At 41.4% G+C, this 19,497-nt stretch overlaps 2 protein-coding genes across 4 annotated transcripts; one reads left to right on the top strand and one right to left on the bottom strand.

The window, feature by feature from the left end:
* Positions 1-802: 802 nt before the first annotated feature.
* Positions 803-8,626, bottom strand: CCT5 (chaperonin containing TCP1 subunit 5). Its single transcript, XM_040056047.2, has 11 exons — positions 8,461-8,626; positions 7,496-7,556; positions 7,240-7,404; positions 6,539-6,737; positions 5,591-5,783; positions 4,768-4,917; positions 4,327-4,446; positions 3,719-3,904; positions 2,579-2,716; positions 2,026-2,206; positions 803-1,087 (listed from the first exon to the last, which is right to left on the bottom strand). The coding sequence occupies exons 1-11, from the start codon at positions 8,563-8,565 to the stop codon at positions 960-962; spliced, it is 1,626 nt and encodes a 541-aa protein (XP_039911981.1). The 5' UTR covers positions 8,566-8,626; the 3' UTR covers positions 803-959.
* Positions 8,627-8,712: 86 nt separating this feature from the next.
* Positions 8,713-17,752, top strand: ATPSCKMT (ATP synthase c subunit lysine N-methyltransferase). Of its 3 annotated transcripts, none has more exons than XM_040056060.2 (5): positions 8,713-8,853; positions 9,238-9,520; positions 11,430-11,567; positions 12,316-12,366; positions 17,029-17,752. In XM_040056060.2, exons 2-5 carry the CDS (start codon positions 9,278-9,280, stop codon positions 17,224-17,226), a joined length of 630 nt encoding a protein of 209 aa, XP_039911994.1. In that variant the 5' UTR covers positions 8,713-8,853; positions 9,238-9,277; the 3' UTR covers positions 17,227-17,752. The 3 variants fall into 3 exon arrangements, with proteins under 3 accessions (XP_039911994.1, XP_039912002.1, XP_039912011.1); XM_040056068.2 differs by having other exon boundaries at positions 8,766-8,878; XM_040056077.2 differs by lacking the exon at positions 8,713-8,853 and adding an exon at positions 8,888-8,910.
* Positions 17,753-19,497: the final 1,745 nt, after the last annotated feature.

Below are 19,497 nucleotides of genomic sequence, written 5' to 3'. Positions count from 1 at the left end.
AATAAAACCAGTCCTGTAATTAGTAAACTTGTTGCTTCTTCCTTTCTTCCTCTACCAACACACTAAAAGGTTTTGTTTGACTCAAGCAAGGTAGTCACAGCAAAAACCAATCAGAACCTGACCTGCTAGCAAACAGTGGCCAGTCAGGAGTTTCCTCTGCCCTATGTAACACAAGTAATGCTGACTTGGTATTTGTAACACTTCCCTCACTTTTGAAATCTTTCAAAGAAATTGTACATTAGTGCCTGGTCTACCACTTGTTTCTTGCTGATAGCTTCACAGGCATGGCACCTCACAAATCAATTTTACTCCACCACTCCAAGATCACACTGGGGACCTTCTGAGTTAAGTGGACTCAACTGTGGCAGCATAGACAAAGTTCTGGGATGAACCTCACTTGGCCGAATGTGTACACCCTGGGAAAAAACCCTCCTAAATCAGGAAGAGGGCAACAAGAGAAAAAAATTGAAGCAACTGGAAGTATGGAATACAGTTCCTTTAGATCTTCAGACTGAAACTTCATACTTAATATATTTATCATATGACAATTACTGAAGGCTAAAATATTAGTTACTATTTAATTAATTAAATTTAGAGAAAATAATTAATTAAAACAATTTCTGCTAGCTTAATCAAAGAGTGACAGACCTCTTAAATAAGAATATGGGTTTTCCACATAAGGAACAATGGAGAATGATCTATTAAATTTTATTGCTGCATTATTTGTTTCATTCAGGGATTATTTTCTATGAATATTCATACCTGTCTAAGTAAAGATGTAACAATACTTCTGAAACAAGTCTTGAAATCACCAGTGCTAAACTGTTTTATTTCCAACAACTAGTCATTACAGTATGTGAAACAAAAAGTGTCCAGAATAAATAGCTGAAGATGAAGCATCAGAATACTACCGTCTTCGCTACTGCTGTGGCCCCTTAATGTTTCCTGCTTTTCGACCTTCACTCTTCAGATTCTCCAGGCCTACGGATATCATCAATCTTCAGGATCATTCTAACAACCTGAGTCGCCAGAGAAATCTGCTGTTTCTTACCAATCAAGGTTTCTATAACATGCTGCTGCTTCATATCTGCCAAAAGGAAGGAGAAGAATTAGACATCCTCATGAAATCTAGATGTAACGCCTAACCTATAAGCAATAGCAATTAGTGAATTCCACATAATTTCAAAGAACATTTTGAAATTACTACTCTTGGCCACGGTGGTTTACAAACATAATTTGTACAAACTAGAGTTTTACATCTGGGTTCCTACCAAAGATCCTAGGACATTACGTTACAACTCTTTTCCCAATTATGTTCTGCTTTTCAAAAAGTAATGCAGAATGGTGAAAAGCAAAATTTCCATACACATATATTAAAAACACCCTAAAGGCTGAGCAAATGCTAAAGAAGTGAAAGGTCAAACATCATCAAATAGGAACACCTAAACAAGGGTTATGAATGTACATATTACAGTTTACCACATTCTTTTCTGAAAAAAACAAGAGTAAGTAAGAAGGTGAAAGGTGTACCTCCAGTTGAAACGAAGGTTTTATACACTGGCTTCTTAGCCTTTGCATATTTGCTCCAGGTTTATATATGCAGACATATTGATGTGAACATCATTGTTGACAAGTATTTCCAGCCTTTTGTTTACTTCTTCACCAGCTGTTTCTCAAAACAACTGTTTTTAGGCCCACAGTGTAACCTGGATCACTAAAACTGCAGTATTTAAAGCACAGCCCACTTGCCTCATTCTAAGAACAGCCTTCTTCCCTGTACTACAGCATCAGTCAACATCTTCAACTAATCTTGCCACCAAACAGAGGTTTTCAGACAATTATACATTTTCCTTCTGGTAGACATACATACACTCTCCAAGCACATTCCCACTTATTATGGCAAGGCACAAGACTTAGAATAACTCAAGTGATGCACAGGTTTAAAAAAAAAACCACAGTGAGCATTTTGAGCTTTTGAGAAAGAAAAGCTATTATGCTCCTCCTTCTCCACGTTGCAGCTCTTACCATTTGTTCCTTTCTGCAAACAGTCAATGCCCAGGGCAGGATTATTTTCTTTCACCTGCCTTGCTCGCACTTCGGTCATTGTCTGTATTGGATTCATACCGCTGTTCTCTGAGAGGGCCATGGGAATTACCTCCAGGGCATCTGCAAAAGCTCTCACAGCATACTGTTCTAAAGATGGGCACTAGAGGAAAAGAGATTCAAATTCATAAGCCATTAAACTCTGATGTTAATAAAAGCAGATTTTCATACTCGATATAAAACACATACACGCAATAAGCAGATTTTCTTTGGAATACAGTAACTAAACAAATACCTCTGAATGGTAACTACTTGATAATTAAAAAAAAACCTGCTCCCAGCACAGAAGGGAGAAAAGTACTCGTAATGACTTTTTACAGAGACAGGAAGGACAACTTCTAACACTGTTTATCAGGGAACGTCAGAAAGTGCATGTTACAGAACTTTCTGGAAAACCCCTGAAGTTCTCTGGAATCCCTTAAGGCAGGCTTAATCTTTCACACATTAAAGAAAATTTTAACTGTTCCTTTCTCACCTTATCTGCTGCCTCACTGACGGCCAAGGCACAAGATATTTCAGCTGCGCCACCACCATACACAATACGATTGTCCCGAACGAGATTCCGGATTACACACAAAGCATCGTGAAGAGAGCGCTTTGCTTCTTCAATGATCTGGAATTACAGAACAGCATGTTTGACCATACACACAACTGAAGGCTGTGAAGATGTAGTTCCTAACACAGATGCAGAAACTGCAAATAAACTGTAAGATTTTTTCATGGCTCCAATGCAGCTCTACTATTGCTACATTATACTACTTAAAAATAGAGAATGTTAGGCATCCGGTGGCAAAGAATAAAAATATGCACAAAAATATAATGTTATTTGTTAAACCTGTAATTTGAAATAACAAAAACTTACATGAAAAGGTTTTCAATCCTGCATATCTACAAGACACTGAACTTTCAATGCCAGCACTATTGTCAGACCGCAGTTTCTGTCCACTTCTCACTTGACTAGAAGGAAGACATTTAACAAAAATGCTAACCTTTAAAGCAGTATGTCTGCTTTTTTAAAAACAGAATTCAGACTAGAGTATGCGCTTTTTTCCCACAGGTTTTTAATTTAAAGTAGGACTTGACCTAAAGTAAATATAATTTAGTACTACCAGTACAACCAAAACACAGTTTAAGTACATAAGCATTTAAAGTGGTCCCAATTCAGGGGTTGTGGGGGCTATAAAGGGTGTAGAGATGTAGTTCACAGTAGTTTGGGGTTTTTATTAGAAGTTACTTTAACTGGACTAAATCACAAGTGATACAACTAGGTCTACAATAAAACAAAATCTTTCCAAGATGCTATTATGTCTTTACTCATAAAAACTACCCTCTCATGAGAAAAAAAAAAAAAAAAAAAAATTAGGAGCATCCACAGGTAAAATTATTTTTATTATGAACTACATGGTCTAATAGAAAGGAAACAGAAGTTTATATTTAAAAACATAGGATGTAAATCTAACAAGTTATTTCTGACACACAGTTCTGACTGCCTACAAGCCCCTTCCTATTTGCCCACACCGCAAGGAAGATGCAGACAAAGCAGAGAAGAGTGTACTAATATGCTTTACAAAGAAACTATGAGCTCTGCAACTACGTATCAAAGCAAGCATCTCACCATTTTATTTCCTCCTCTAATGAAAATGGTCACAGCTCTGGAGTTCTGACACTGCTCGATGAGGAGCATTCTGTCCTTGGTTGTCCCGAAGGAGATCTCTCGGACGACCCCCGCAAAGCCCAGTTTCTCTGCCGTGAGCTCGCAGAAGCGGGGCACGATGCGCCCTCCCGTCGCAATGGCGATTAACTGAAGTGAAACAGCCGTGAGTTATTTTAGCAGGAGTCTTCCGTGGTGTTTGTCAGAACATAAAGCTAGTGGAAAAGCATCTGTCAAATGCCTACTCCAGAAGGTTATCTTCCCATCACTTTTGAAGTACTCCAGCCAACGTTTTGTTTCTGCACACAGCAGGACTAAAGCAGAAACTTTCCTGGACACCTAAAACTTTTACTAAGTAATATATATATACACACACACATATATATGTTCCAATCATAAACCATAATCCCCTTCATGGTAGGTCCTTCTCACAAATCCCTAATGATGTTTCTCCGATACCCACCCGCATACACAATTATAAAGTGATATCCAGAAAGCCTTAACTTTTAGCTGGTACAGCCTATTACCTCATAAATGTTTTAACAACTGGTACAAAGCCCATTTTTACTTACTTCTATTTCAGGTCCACCAACCCAACGAACAGCAGGCAGCTCATTCTGGAGCAGCAAGTGATTTGCCTCATCATCAAAACCCCACTGGCAAATGGCAAGGTTTGCACCGGTGTCTTTTATCTGAAAGCAACACAAATCCTCAACCCTCTGATCAGAACAAAGGAATGAAAAACACTCTTTATGGTTTTAATTCTCCCAATTTTCTCAAAAGACAATTCTCAAGAAGAACCCTCTGGCACACACAGAGATCAAAATATATTTTAAACCAAGCTGGTATCTCTTTCTTACATTAAATTTACTTTGATTCATAGCATTACAACTGCTTGTACGTTGCTTCCCACCAGAATTAGCAGCTCATTTAGAGGAATAAATCAATGCACTATGCTTTTTTTTCTAAAGGCTATGAAAGACAAAGAAAAGAGAAATAATCCTAAAGGTTACCTGCTTCACCATCTCTTCAAACTTCTCTTTTTCATATTTCTGCAGTGCCTTGTAATCATCCACAGATGTGACATCAAGCTTATGTTTGGTTTTAGGCTTAGGTGGTTCAAATGGACAAGTAAGGATTGCAATTTTAGCATCTTTTAGCTCCTGGACAATTAGGGAAAAAAAAAAAATTTGACCTCATTAACATCTCTTCCTTGTATTTGCAAAACAAATTCCACAGCTTCAAGACACTGTTTAAGCCCTTAACAATCTTTACCAGTCATGCTTTTTTATCGTTTAGTGTTTAAAAAAGAAAAGAAAAATTCAATTAAACCATCCCTATCCACTGTGACCACTGAGAATACTACTTGCCTTTCTAACAACTTTTCAACTACTAAATGACTGATATTTTCTATTAGTCTTCCTTTTTACAGGATAAACATCATTACCTGCTAGAGAAATATTTTAGAACAGAAGTTTTCTTGAAGTACACTGCCCAAAGGTTAATAATCTTGACACTGCATTGAACTAAGCACATCATACATATCACACACCAGGGATAATTATTTCTACATAACACAGAACCCTGCACCTGTCCTCACTTAGCAGTACAGTAATTCCTCCCTTCCACCACAACTTCTCAATATTGTTGTAAATTCTAACTTGATCTCTTCCAATATAAAAAATGTCATGCTCTTTGCCCCTTCCTCTGTTGATATAAGGGTGATAAGCCAAGCCAGACCACAAGACAGTGAAAATACTTAATAAATACTAGGGCAACATTTGACGTAGGCTAGAAATTATTATGTAAGCCATTACATACAAGAACATCACTTACTTTAGGCATCTGTGGATGACTGAAATCCTTATCCACAATCACTCCTTTAACCAACTGTGTATCTTCCAGTCTACCACCCACTTTGCCTTGCACTTTGATCAGCTCAAAATCAACATCTTTACGTTCCATGTCTGCTACTGTCAGTACAGCATTCACGGCAATCTCTGCCATTTGCCTGTGACAGCGGTTCACTCTAGGTTTGAAAAAAATAAAATTAAGTTGTACTCCATTTCCACAATTCAGAAGAAAAGGTAATTCTATCAATCAATCCTAAACAGCAAGAAGAACCACTACAGCAATCAACTTTTGCACACCATATTAAAAGAGGGGGTCCTACTTGTCTGTTCACAGAAATAAAGGTGCTGGCTGTGGCAGGAAACAGAACACACAACATGCCTGGTGAGGGGAACCTCTGTCAATGGAGTCTCAACACAGATTTGCAACAAGTCAGGCGAACTAAACTGCTAAAGAACACTCAAGAAACAGAAACCACTCGTAAGACAACTCTGCAAAGGAAGCCCTTTCAATATCTGAATTTATGAACTACGCATAGAACCCATAAAGGAAAATGAACTTATGGAACTATCTCAAGTCAAAAAATTTTTAGCAGAAAAAACCCCAACATGTTATTATTTTTGAACAGATTTACATTACTTTTGGAACCTGTGATGCAGAAACCTGGAACTAACAGGTTAGAATGAAATTGATACTGCAGCTGTTTAACTTTACTGAATTGACCCTTTGGAGACAAAGGATTCACAATTTCTTATGCTGAGACAGAAGTCCATTGAGGAATTAGCCAAAACAAGATATAGAAGAGCCTTCAGCAGCCTCCAATAACACAACGACTTAATAATCCACCAAAACACCAGGATTTCTCTTTTCCACGCAGAAGGTTTTTCAATGGAAGGGTAAATATTTGTTCAATATTCAGTTTTTATGACTTACACTTTAGAGCCCAGAGTTGTCTTTGCTGTCTGGATCAGAGGCTCAATGTTCTGTGGATCAACTGGGAAGCTGTCACTGATTTTGTCTAGATGCTCAATAGCAATGCGTGCTGCCTGCTCGTATCCATCTGCTATTCTGATGGGGTGAATGCCTCGGTCTAGCAACTGCTCAGCCTGTTCCAGTAATGCCCCAGCCAGAACTATTAAAAAAAAAAAATAAAGGAAGTTTTACGCTTGATTGGATCCTAATTTTAAGTACTTTATCAACAGATTAAAAAGCACGCTTTCTGGTTTTTCTGCAATATTTTAAGAGTTCAAGGTTTCCTAAATAATAAAAAACCATGAAAAAACCCTACTTGCTTTGCTTAGCAAGAAAACCACATTATGTTAAGAAGAAAATTAATTACAGGCATCAAGGCAGGACAAGGAGATTACAGAAGAAAATTATGCAGAAAAATTTTGTAAGAATCAAGGGGGCTCTCAGCACTACCTTAAAACGTAACCAAACTTTGAAAGACACAAAATACTTCTTCCTGATTAGAACACTTCTAACACAAGAACTGACAGGAATACTGCAACAATAAATACTCAAAAAAAGTGCTACAGAAAAGCTAGTGTTATTTCTCACTTTTTTTTTTAAATAGCTGAAGCAGCTTGATTTTAAACATAAGAAAGGAAGCTAAATTTAAAATACTTTCTTACCAACGACTCCAGTAGTTCCATCCCCAATCTCATCATCTTGAGATTTAGCCAGCTCCACCATAAGTTTGGCTATCTGGTGATCCACATCCATCATATTCAGGATGGTAGCACCATCATTTGTCACAGTCACCTCACCATCCTTGTCCACCATCATTTTATCCAAGCCTAAAAAACATATGTTGAAAGGATGAAGGAAAATTTTGAAAATTCCCCCCAAAATTACTAAGAGAGAACCACTAAAGTTCTTCACTGTTACCATTTGGCCCAAGGGACGTTCTCAGAGTACTTGCCACAGCCTTTGCTGCCATTATGTGAGACTGTAAAACAAAGGATAATAAAGACAGAAGTTAAATCATTATCGTGCATTCCAAAATCACAATATCAAGCTAATGAAAACCCAGCGAGTGTTGAAATTTAACTGACAACAACTACGATTGAAGCATCAGTATGTGTGTTTTGGTTTTACGACAGGAACATTTCCTATGTCTTTTCTTGTATTGCTCATGCTAGTTCTGCTAAAGCATGCAAAAGCAGAGCAGCCAAATGACAGCCCTAAAGCTCAAAGCAGGGAGCAACAGAAGCCGGCAAGGCTAAAAGAGAAGGCAGTGCAATTTTACCCATCACAGAATCATCACAGGATGGTTTGGGTTAGAAGGGACCTTCAAGATCATGCAGGTCCCACCCCCTGTCAGAGGCAGGAACACCTTCCACTAGACCAGGTGCCCCATTCAACCTCTCCCTGAGCACTGCCAGGAACAGGGCACCCACAACCTCTCTGTTCCGGTGTCCGCTCCCTTCTTCCGTCGGGATCTGGACCACCCGCACTCAGCCGCGGCCTTCCTTCGGCGGCCGAGCTTCAGGCGCGGTCTAAGGGAGGGGGCAGCGGGGAGCTGGGCAGGAGCCACGGGCTGACGGCCCCAAATCCCCACAGCTCCGGGGCGGATCCACGGCACGGAAACCCCACGGATGCAGCGGATTCCCAGCCCTATGGTGATACTTTCTCTCTTCCTCCATCTCTCCCCCGCTTACGGGCCTAGTCCAGGCTCCATCCACCCTGCGCCTCGGGCAGGGTTGGCGCTGAGCGCGGCAGCGCCTCGCCCCAGGGGCTCCATCCTCCCGGCCCTCGCGGCGGCATGGCATGGCATAACACGGCACGGCGCAGCATGGCGCGGCGCGGCCCAGCCAGCGCGGGCGGCCCCGGCAGCCGCCCCGCTCGCTCACCTTGAGCGCCTCCAGCCCCATGAGGCGCGTCTTGCGCTCCTGGTCCTTGAGGATGAGGAAGGGCCGCCCATACTCGTCAAACGCCAGAGTCCCCATGGCCGACATGGCTGCACCGCCTGCTCCGACCGCCGCCGCCCGCGCGCACCGCCCGGAAGCCGCCGCGCCCGCCGCGCCGCCTCGCGCCTGCGCAGCCGCCACCCCCGCGCCTTATTTCACGGGCAGGACCTTTATGGCGCCCCCAGCGGAGCCTTCTGGAAGGCGCTCGGCGCCGGGGAGGGAAGGAGGGAGGACGTACTGAACGGGGCGGGATACGGGCGCCGGGAGAGGCGGCAGCGGGCCGCGCCGGGTGACGTGAGGGCGGAGGAGGGAGGACAGACACACGGTGGAAAAAGCGTACGCGGCGCTTTTCTCCGGAGAGGTTTCGGTCCCCCACCCCTTCATAGTGAAGTGGTACTACCCTTCCCTATAAAGGTTGCAGGCCGAGCGTAACCCTGGGTTGGGCACTGGCGAGTTGGGGTGTGTGCTGGCGATTGTGGCCGAGTCGCAAAGGAGGAGCAGTAACTCTTGGACGTGTCCCCCGTGGCGGGGAGGTCCCTGTCAGTGCCGCCCTTGAGCTGTTCCGGGGCCCGCGTGTGGAGGGCCGGGGGTTTCAATGGAAACCGCATTCCTGCCCCTCGTGCCTCGGCTTTTCAGCAGCTGTAGCATTTCCTTGGGCTGAAGTGGTATACGGTGGGGTTTTTTGCCCCCCTCTCTAACGTCCTGTCTCTTTGCTACAAGATACTGATTTGTCTGGAGTGAGCTGTCCGTCCGCGGGGAGATGCCGCAGGAGGAGGGCGAGGGCGGCTCGGGGAGGAGCAGCTGGGGGCTGCTGGTCACGGCCGGTGTGGGAGGCACCTTGGTGGCCCTCTACGCCGTGGCCACCCCCTTCGTGACCCCGGCCCTGAGGAAGGTGTGCCTGCCCTTCGTTCCTGCGACCGCCGCGCAGATCCAGAACGTGCTGAAAATGTTGGAAAACAGAAGCGGCTCCCTAGTTGACATTGGTAGCGGGGATGGCCGCATTGTAAGTTACGGATGTTGCCTTCGTTTTTAGATCACCTCTTGAAAAAAGTGCCGAAGTGCCGGGGCTGCGTCTTCTCACACCTGAAAATGCCATGTCTTTGGTATCCGGTGGTTGGGTCTGAGTCTTACGAAAAGGATCAAAGCTGAGAAAGGTTTATATTCAGTTTTGATGAGTGATAAATAGTTTTTGCTGCAGTCTTACCGGTAGCTTGACCAGTGTAGTGGACAAAATGTTATTGGTGGTGACTGGAGGGAATCACAGTGCATTCACTTGAAAAGATGCAACAGAGTCTTGGTACTGATTGACAAAGAGCTGCGATTCCACAGCGGTGTGTCGCTGCAGCAAGGGAGGCTGTGAGATGCTTCATCTGTAAAGGTGATAGAAGTGCAAAAAGAAACGAGCATTGAGTGATGGATTATAAAAATAAAGGTCCTGGTGTGGACTGTAGTCTTCACACCTTTGTGCAGTGTTGGCTTCCCCACTTCCAAATCCATGAAGTGAAACGAGAATAAACACCAAGAGAAGTTGTGAGAATCATGAAAGTGATACTGTGTTTCCAGGGTGTTGCTTGAATCCAAATTTGTGAAATGTGGGGAGGATATAGTGGAGAACGATGTGGTTTGATTTTTCTCTTGCTGCTGTGATGTTTTGTATGCTTTTTCATAACTGACTGCTTCAAGTCAGATTTAGCAAGAGGGTAGTGGTTTTTGATGGAAACACACAACTTCTGGAGTGCTACCTTTGTCCATGTTTTATGGGAATGAGTCAACTATTTGTCGATGTAAAAAAAAAATATTTGGAACTCCAAATCTGTGACGATTGCTTAAATTGTGCCTGGGTAGGAAAAAGACCAAAAAACTTAGGCATGAGATAACTGCAGTTTCTGATGCCCTCTCTGTTCATCATTCTGGCTGCTGACTCTCATCAGAGGTATCTAATTTCAATAGGTACTGTGTCATTAATTCTGATATATAGGTGCCTAAGTGGAGACTGAAGACTGGAAAGCCAGGTGCCTAAAATTGAATGCTTGATGCTTCCTTGATGCTTCTGTCCTGAAAAAAAGTTTGTTCAAATGCTATTAATTATTTAGCACTTACTCCGGTGTAATCAGCAGATAAATATGAAGATATTTACTATATTTCCAAGTGTGCTAAAAATGTCAGATTCTTTTGGTGAGTTTGCAAGTGCTCTGTGTGTGATGGAAGATGCATTATTTTAACAGTGTGAAATATACAGTCTAGGTAAGGCTGTTTGAGAAGTTCTGTTAAGAAATGTGTACTTCCTGATTTCACCTGCCTTGTTTTGTAATTGATAATTCTTCAGGTGATTCCTGATTAGAAGTTGGCAGTAACTTTTTAAATTATGTCTTAAACTTTATTCTAGAGATCAGTGCATTTTTTTATTTTTAAAAATGTAGATCAATTAGGTCAACAGATTGTTTTCAGGCTCTTTCTATTGGTTTGTCATTTTGGCTCTGATTCAGAGGCTCCTCAAGCACCTATCCCTCACTGCTTTTCAAATAAGTGAGGTGGTTTAATTTTCAGCTTTTTTGCTTGTGAGTTTCAGTGTTCTCTCTGTGATCAATGTTGGTACTGTTTAATTCCAGGACAGTATCATAAATGTGTTAAACTTTTATGTAAATCATAGATGTACTGCAAGCTCACAGCTTTGCCCTGTGAATGTTTGTCTTCATTCTGTTTGTGTGACTATATTTCAGTTGGACTAGTAATAATAGTAAAATGTAATTTTGGGCTTTTGTTCACTGCACAGCTAATCTGTTGGGCATTAAAACCAGGGTGACTTAGAAAAGTGCTTTCCTTTGATTTATATTTTAAATAAAACTGTGTGCTCCTGTTTAGGTGAATAGACTTTTATGTTTCTAAGTGAAGATTTATTTTCTTCCTTGTAGGTGATAGCAGCTGCAAAAAAGGGATTCCAGGCTGTTGGTTACGAATTGAATCCCTGGCTAGTGTGGTACTCCAGATATTGTGCCTGGAGAGATGGGGTACATCAGAGCACCAAATTTTATATTTCGGACTTATGGAAGGTAGGTAGTGAATTATGTGAGAATAAATCTGGATGACTGAGAGATTTTATAAGTTTGGAAATACTTTCCTGAAAGAGCTGAAATGCTGTCTGACCACAAGGTGCTATATTGGGCTTTGAGCAAAATAGGTGCTGGGAATCTGGCTTCTATGGGCTCAGTATGGTGTTCTGCTGCTTTTGTGCCTTTTTCAAGTACTTCCTTTATCAGCAGAGTCTCCTTCAGCAAGCCTGGTCTGGCTTGAATTGATGAATTATGTGGGAGGGTTTTTTTTGGCTGTGGGGGTGTTTGTCTTCAGAGAGGAGCATGGGAGAACTTCATGACGCTGAGTGGAAGAACTCAGTCATTAGAATCCCTAGAAAGCTTTTATAGCCAGCTAACATTTAACAAAAGAAAGGGCAGACTTAAAGCATACATGATTTTATCATATACAGGAGCTGTGAAAATAACCCTTTAGTTATTAGTAGAGTCATGTAGGTATTTTCTAAATTAATACTTTCCGTGCTTCTACAATTGCTATTCCATATTCTTGGCCAGACAGTAGAAGGTTTTTGCTGTCCAGCAGTATAAAGCTTTTTTTAATGTGGAAATTTTTGTGATGAAAAGTTGGTAAGGGATTTCTTTACATATTTTTGGTCTAAATCCTTGTTGAAAGGAGTGCAGTTAGAGGGATTAGGAGAAAAGAGTGGTGAGAATTTCTCTAACTATAAATGCCATTTTCAGTAAGATTTGTTCTCAAATTTTGTTTTAGGTTTCTTTTTCCCATTATAGAAATGTTGTTGTTTTTGGAGTACCTCAAATGGTAAGCTTATTGTTCATTTTTTTATTATATTATTGTATTGTATTTATTATACTGTTTATTTGTAACAATGTTTAATTATTTTAATGCCAAGGCATTCAGTGTTAATGTGTTATCTGCAAAATGAATCAACTTGCAGATGGTCAAAGGTAGTCAGTAAAAATCATAGAATATTAAGGGTTGGAAGGGACCTTATATATCATCAAGTCCCAACCCTGCTGTGCATGTGATACCTCTCACTCGACAGGGTTGCTCAAGGCCTTATCCAGCCTGGCTTTGAGCACTGGCAGGGTTGGGGCATCCAGAACCTCCCTGGGCAGCCTGTTCCAGTGTCTCACCACCCTCACAGTAAAGAATTTCTTCCTAATGTCTAGCCTAAATTTCCCTTTTTAATTTTTATCCATTCTCCCTTGTCTTATCTCTACAGTTCCTGATGAAGAGTCTCTCTCCAGTTTCCCTGTAGGCTCCCTTCTGATATCGAAAAGTTCCTATGAGGTCTCTATGAAACCTTCTCTTCTCTAGTTCCAACACCCCTGCCGTGAGCAGGGACACTTTTGGCTAGACCAGGTTCTTCAGAGCTCCATCCAGTCTGGTTTGAGCAATTCCATGGCTGGGGCATCCACAACTTCTCTGGGCATCCTGTTCCATTGCCTCACCATCCTCATGTGAAGAATTTCTTCCAAATACCCAATCTGAACTTTCTTTTACTTTGAAGCCCTACCCCCTTGTCCTGTCACTACCTGTGCTTGTAGAAGGTCCCTCTCCATCTTGTAGGCTCCTTTCAGGTACTGGGAGGCTGCAGTTAGGTCCCCCTGAAGCCTCCTCTTTTCCAGGCTGAACAAACCAAATTTTGTGAGCCTGTGCTTCTGTCTTGCTTGTTCCTTTGCTGAGGAAGATGTGAAATGAAGTGAGTGAGGAGTTTTATGTGATGCCATACCATACAGCATACATTGAAAACATTTCTGCAGCAGTAACAGGAAGCATTACAAACCTTCCTATTCTGTGCTTTGTTTGCTTGTCTGTTTTTTGAACGGCGCCAGAAGTAAATCTCTACTTCAGATTCCAATTGTAACTCGTATTGGAAACTGAAGTGGGTATGAGTGGGGTGTTAGTGAGCGCCGTGATGTTCCTCATGCTGCCAGCCCTGGGTGTTACCTGCTCCCTTGCCTGAGTTCCGGCAGGGGGCACTGGAAACGTTTGGATTTTCGGTCAGGAGTTGCACCGAGGGGAAAAGTGCTGGCGAGGAAAGCTGGCTCAGTAAACTAGGCATAAACGAATGCCCTGGGAAAATGTGAGCAAACCCAGCAGAAATTAACTTTTAAATGTAATAAAGTAGGATCTATTAGTAACAGCTGTAATAGAAAGGGTAGCTGTAGGGCTCATAATAACTTCTGTAGATCCAGTAAATACTAGGTTAAATTCTTTCCACAAAAGTACTGTCATAAATGCAACAGATGCAAACATATGAACCTCTGCGTTTCCTGAGCATTCATTTGCTTATGATCCCCTTTAAATTTACTTTGGAAGTTGCTTATGCTCCGCCTCCTGAATGACTAAATTAATTTTCTAGAAACCTTAATGCGTTTCTTCTTTTTTATTGAAGAACAATAGATCTCTCTAGCTTTTTAAATAATACTGGCCTGATTTGATGCTTTCACACAGTGCTTGTATTTTATAACCGAGATTAGCTTTAAAAACCTGAATTTATTGATTTACAGGGAAGACTAAGACCTCTCTTGTTCTTGCAACCATCTGGGGGGAAGGTGTGTTTGTTTCCAAGTTATTGCAGAGAGAGACTTACTTGTTCAGGGTAGGAGGATGGAATTCTTGCCAGGTGTTCATGTTTGCAGCTTCTGTGTTTTTTAACTGATTATATACTGTACAAAAAGTTTACTAAGCTATGTATCTATGTTGACACACCAAAAAATTCCCCCAAACCCTGGCTTCACATAAAATACATGATTGTAACAACTAATGTAAATTTATTTAGCTTAAAAACTAGTTTGACTGGTTCAAGGATATAATTCTTTTTTGCTAAACTTGGCTGAACTAATAGTTTGTTGAACTAGATATTTTCTAGTTTGTGCTAATATGGACATGCAATGTCACTAATTTGCATAGTTACTCCTAGAAAATTAGTCCATGTCTGTATTTATATTTTCTGTAACAAAATTTTTTATGGTGTCTCAACTCAGTTTTAGGTAACAAAGTGGGCTTATTTTTCTAGTTTGTTTAAAGTGCTAGTAGGCTTATTTTTCTCAGTGTTTAAGGCAGCAAAAGTGTTTGAAAGCATTTGCAGTGTGGATGAAATCAGATCCCTAAAAATATTCGGAGGTAACTCTTTGGTATATTAGATCTATGACTGTAATTTTCCTAAAATATTCTATTGTTAGCTTAAATGTAGCTATAATAGGATATTACATCAAAGGCACACCCTGCATGTATGTGATAGTGGAAGCTCTTTGCAGCCTTTGGAAATACCTATTCTTTAGTCAGTCCTGTTATTCTAATAATGTTCTTTTGGGTTTTGTTTTTTTATCATTTTTGTGAAATTTTTTGTATTTTTGTCTTTGTGACTTAAATTCAGCTATATTTTTAAATAACTACTGCCCTTTTATTTGTTTATTTTTAATATTTAAATATTACCTCATGATAACCAAAGTAAATAGTGTTTTACCTATAACAGAAGTAGCCTGTAGAGCTTGCTGTTAAAATTACTCTTTCAAATAGACACAATATGTAAGAATAAAAGGAACTCCAAATGGATGTGGTCTGCTGAACTGCTTAAACATGCCACCAAACTTTTCCAAAGGACAAAAGTGGCTAAATCTGTTAAGTTTCTTTTTTTTTTTTTTTTTTTCCCTAGAACATAATCACTATCTGTGATGGAAAATAAATTTAAGTCTACATGTGTTAATGTATTTCTCACTTAATCCATGGCAGAATTTGCAAAGCACTTATTAGAAAAAGAGCATCTGACTGGTCAGGGTATTGCTCTGTTCTAGAGAAGTAGTGATATTTGTCTAGTATTTCATATCAGATGGTAATGGTCAATGTCTCAGTGTCCAGATGAAGATTGGTTACAGTCTTCAGGGTTGTGTATTAGGACCAGTCCTGCTTAATAGCTTCATCAATGGCATAAAACAGTGGGACTGAGTACACTCTCAGAAAAGTTTGTAGATGACACCAAGCTGAGTGGTGCAGTTGACATGCCTGAAGGACAGGATGCCATCCAGAGAGACCTGGACTAGAAGTGGGCCCATGGGAATATTATGAGGTTCAACAACACCAAGTGCAAGGTGCTGCGCCTGGGTCAGGGTAATCTCAAGTAGCAACACTGGCTGAGGGATGAACAGATCCAGAGCAGCCCTGCCCAGAAGGACTTGGGGTGCTGGTGGATAAGATGCTGGACATGACGCAACAATGGACACTCACAGCCCACAGAGCCAAACGTGTCCTGGACTGCATCCAAAGCAGTAGGGGCAGTAGGGGAGGGAGGGGATTCTGCCCCTCTGCTTTGCTCTGCTCTGGTGGGACCCCACTTGGAGTGCTGCATCCAGCTCTGGGGGCCCCAGCACAAGACAGATGTGGACCTGTTAGCGTGGGTTCAGAGGAGCTCCTTTCCTATGAAGACAGGCTGAGAGAATTGGGGTTATTCAGCTTGGAGAAGACTTGACTCTGGGAGACCTTATTGTGGCCTTTTTAGTACTCAAAGGGGGCTTGTAAACAAGATGGGGACAGGCTTTTTAGTAGGGCCTGTAGGGAGAGTAATAATTTAAAGCTAAAAGAGGGAAGATTCACATTAGATATAAGTAAGAAAAGAATTATGAATAGGATGGTGGAACACTGGAATGAGTTGCCCAGAGAGGCAGTAGATGGGGACTGGATAGGGCTCTGAGCAACCTGATCTAGTTGAATGTCCCAGCCCATGGCAGGTGTGTTCAGCTAGATTACCTTTAAAAGTCCCTTACAATCCAAACCATTCCAAAATTCTACATTTTGTTTCATGGAATGCTGCTGAAGGGAATCACATGCATATGTTAAGGGGTGTGGATTCCACTAAGCTCAATTTCAATATTATTTAATGTGACAGTATTTTACCATAGAGTGACAGCAGAATGTTTGCTTTGGGTTGTTGTCTGTGTGATGTTTTGAGTGTCCCAGGATCAGTCTTGGGGTTAGAATGTAAATTTTGAGCGGTGATGACCTTTGAGTATCACACAATAGCTCATGAACCTTGGGATGGCATAAATAGCATAAATTCAGGGGGCTGATCTTTCATTCCCTCAAAGAATACCACTGAAGAGAATTGTGAATTGGAACATGCATAGTCTTTTCCCTGAAATTTTAGTGGTGTTTTTGTTTGTTTGTTTTTGTTTGTTTGTTTTTTAATTTGAGTGGTAATTTATGGGGTTTGACTTAATTTTTAGATCTTAAAGTTATGATTTCCTTCCCCTCACCGGCTGGGGCACAATAACTATGTTCTGGTTTTAAATGTTCCTTGTCAAGGCATCAAAGCATAATATGTATCATGAGTACTTTCCTAAGATTTTTCAAAAAAAAATTACTCAAATCTTGGATTTCTCTTGAACACCTGAATTAGATTCTAGAGAGAATGCTTCTGTTTTTTACTGCTTCTGAGAAGTCTTTCTTGTAACTTAACAGATGCCACAGCTGGAGAAGAAGCTGGAGGAAGAACTTGGATGTAATGCCAGAATCATTGCCTGTCGCTTTCCTTTTCCTTGCTGGATTCCAGATCATACTACTGGAGAGGGAATAGACACTGTGTGGGCCTACGATTTGAAACATTCTAGAGGATGTGAAACAAAAAGCTTGGAAATTACACCAGAGACAGAATCTTAAACATCTAATTTGGCTTCTTATAGAAATCTTTATCTTTGACTAGACGTATTGAAGATAAGATTAATGTGGAGAAAGCCCTGGCATATGAAGATGCGTTTTCACTGCAAGAACTGAAGTACAGTGGTTGTCTAAAAGCACACAAAAATTACTGAAAGGTGTAGTTAAATGGCTTAATACTGTGTCCTGGTCCCTCCTTGCCAGTTCTCCCCAGTTTATATACTAGACACGATGTCCTGTAGTGTGGAATATCCCTTTGGCCAGTTCATCTCAGCTGTCCTGGCCATGCTTCCTCCTGCCTTCTTGCAAACCTCCTTGTTGGCAGAGCATGAGAAACTAAAAAGTCCTTGGCTTGGAGTAAGCTCTGCTCAGCATTGACTAAACCATCAGTGTGTTATCAGCATTAGTCTTCTCTAAATCCAAACCACTGTGCTGTACCAGCTAATAGGAAGAAAATTAACTCCCAGTTGAAAGCAGAATATGTAATTAAAATTATGGAAAAGTTTTTTATAGAAGTGGAAAACTGCAATATGGAAAAGTGTTGCTGTGTGTTATTTGGTTTCATATTGTATTTCATTTTTATATTGGGCTTTATAATGGTTTGTTCTGTGTCACCACGACACACAAAGCAGTCACACGGAGAGAGAGGTTTCGCAGGGCAGAGGTCCTTCTCCGATCCGGCTCAAGGCTGAATCCAGGCGGAGAGAGAGCCTCTTTGTTTTATTTCTTACTTTTTATACATTTGTGGGTCTAGCAGAAGATTGGCTTTTAGAGTTTTCACCGCTCAAGCCAACTGGCCAGACCAGCTGTCAGTTACAATTGTTTTCAGGTTAGAAATATGCAAACAAAGGACAGAGAATGAAAAACAAAGGATTTGTTTATGTTACATATGTGAGAAAAAGGTAGAACTGCTTCTAATATTGTACCATAGCTAAAAGATCTGACTCCATTTTTATGAAAATTCAAAAGGCTTTAAAAAACTCAGAAAAACCAAGGTAACAGTTCTGTACCCCCCTCTTCTCTTGGAAAACGTAACATCCTGAAGTTTGTCCCTGCCCTTTTCCCAGCCCATGTAATCCAACCCTGTTCCACTCCCACCTTATCCTGGACTGGGTATTGGCTTGTCCCGCCCTTTAGCCCCTTCCCTGGATATAAGCCGAAGCCACGTGAGGCCAGGCCTCTTGATTTGGGGTTTGGGGCTTGTGACCTGGTCTGGGGCAGGACCACAGAAGAAAGGCTGGACAAAGCTCTGGTTTCTCCCCAGATCAAGTGTAGACCTTCCTTTGCTATCGATGAGGTCTTGCTCTCTTGTGCTAAGGGGAAGGTTCTTTGCCGCTCCTGGCTTTTGGAACCCTGAGGAAACTCCTTCCAACTGTGGTTTCTCCCTCGAGCTAGCTGGGGCGAGAACGGAGTTGGGGGCTCTGTGAGAGAGGCAAGCCACAGAAAAGCAATTAGAACACCATTCACTACAGTTAAGGGGAATATATATATAAGTTCAAATGCTCAAATTTGTGAACTTAATATATACATTCTTGCTGAACAACAGAGCATTTGGTCTTGGTGTTAGAATGGTGTGCAAGTGGCTCCTTAAATGAGCTGTGCTTCCAAAATGTCTGAATTATGCATGCCAAGTACATACACAAATGCTGTGTACACAAAACTGATCCAGATGGAGTATGATGATGATATCGATCTTTCACACTGCAGCCTTGAATGTGTATTTATAAAAGTTGAGTATGACAAAATGGGCTGTCTTGGTTTGGAAAAGACAGATGTCTGCCAGGGAAAGCTGGAGCTTCCCTTGGAAGGGAGAATGTAACCACCTTCCCTACGAATTATAATTTTGCAATTAGGGGCTTTCAGGCAAAGGGATGGGAATAGGAATAGCAATTCTTTACTAGGAATATTAAAAATAAAAATGTGGTAGTACAAAAAAGGCAAACAGACAAAAAAGAGAACACTGACAGAGTCAGAATACAGCCTGACACCCTCTTGGTCAGGGTGTTGGGAGCAGTCCAATTAAGTCCTCCTGGAGTAACAGGTTATGTTGGAGCAGAGGTGATCCTGTAGAAGAGTGTAGTTTTCCTCTGAAGGGGCAGTGGTGGTGAGATGAGACCAGTGTTCCTCTGGGACTCTAGGGGAAACAGGCTGTCCAGTGTTCTGAATCTCAGTTTTTATCCAGGTAGGAATGGTTGGCTCCTCCCACTCAGTGGAGCATCTCACAATGGGATGATGTAATTTTATCAGTGCTGTGGTGAGCCTTAATGGCCCATT

This window comes from Hirundo rustica, chromosome 1 (genome assembly GCF_015227805.2).
Source record: "Hirundo rustica isolate bHirRus1 chromosome 1, bHirRus1.pri.v3, whole genome shotgun sequence".
Classification (NCBI taxonomy): domain Eukaryota; kingdom Metazoa; phylum Chordata; class Aves; order Passeriformes; family Hirundinidae; genus Hirundo; species Hirundo rustica.
Note: the sequence above shows the minus strand (reverse complement) of the source record. Positions and strands in the feature narration are given on the sequence as shown.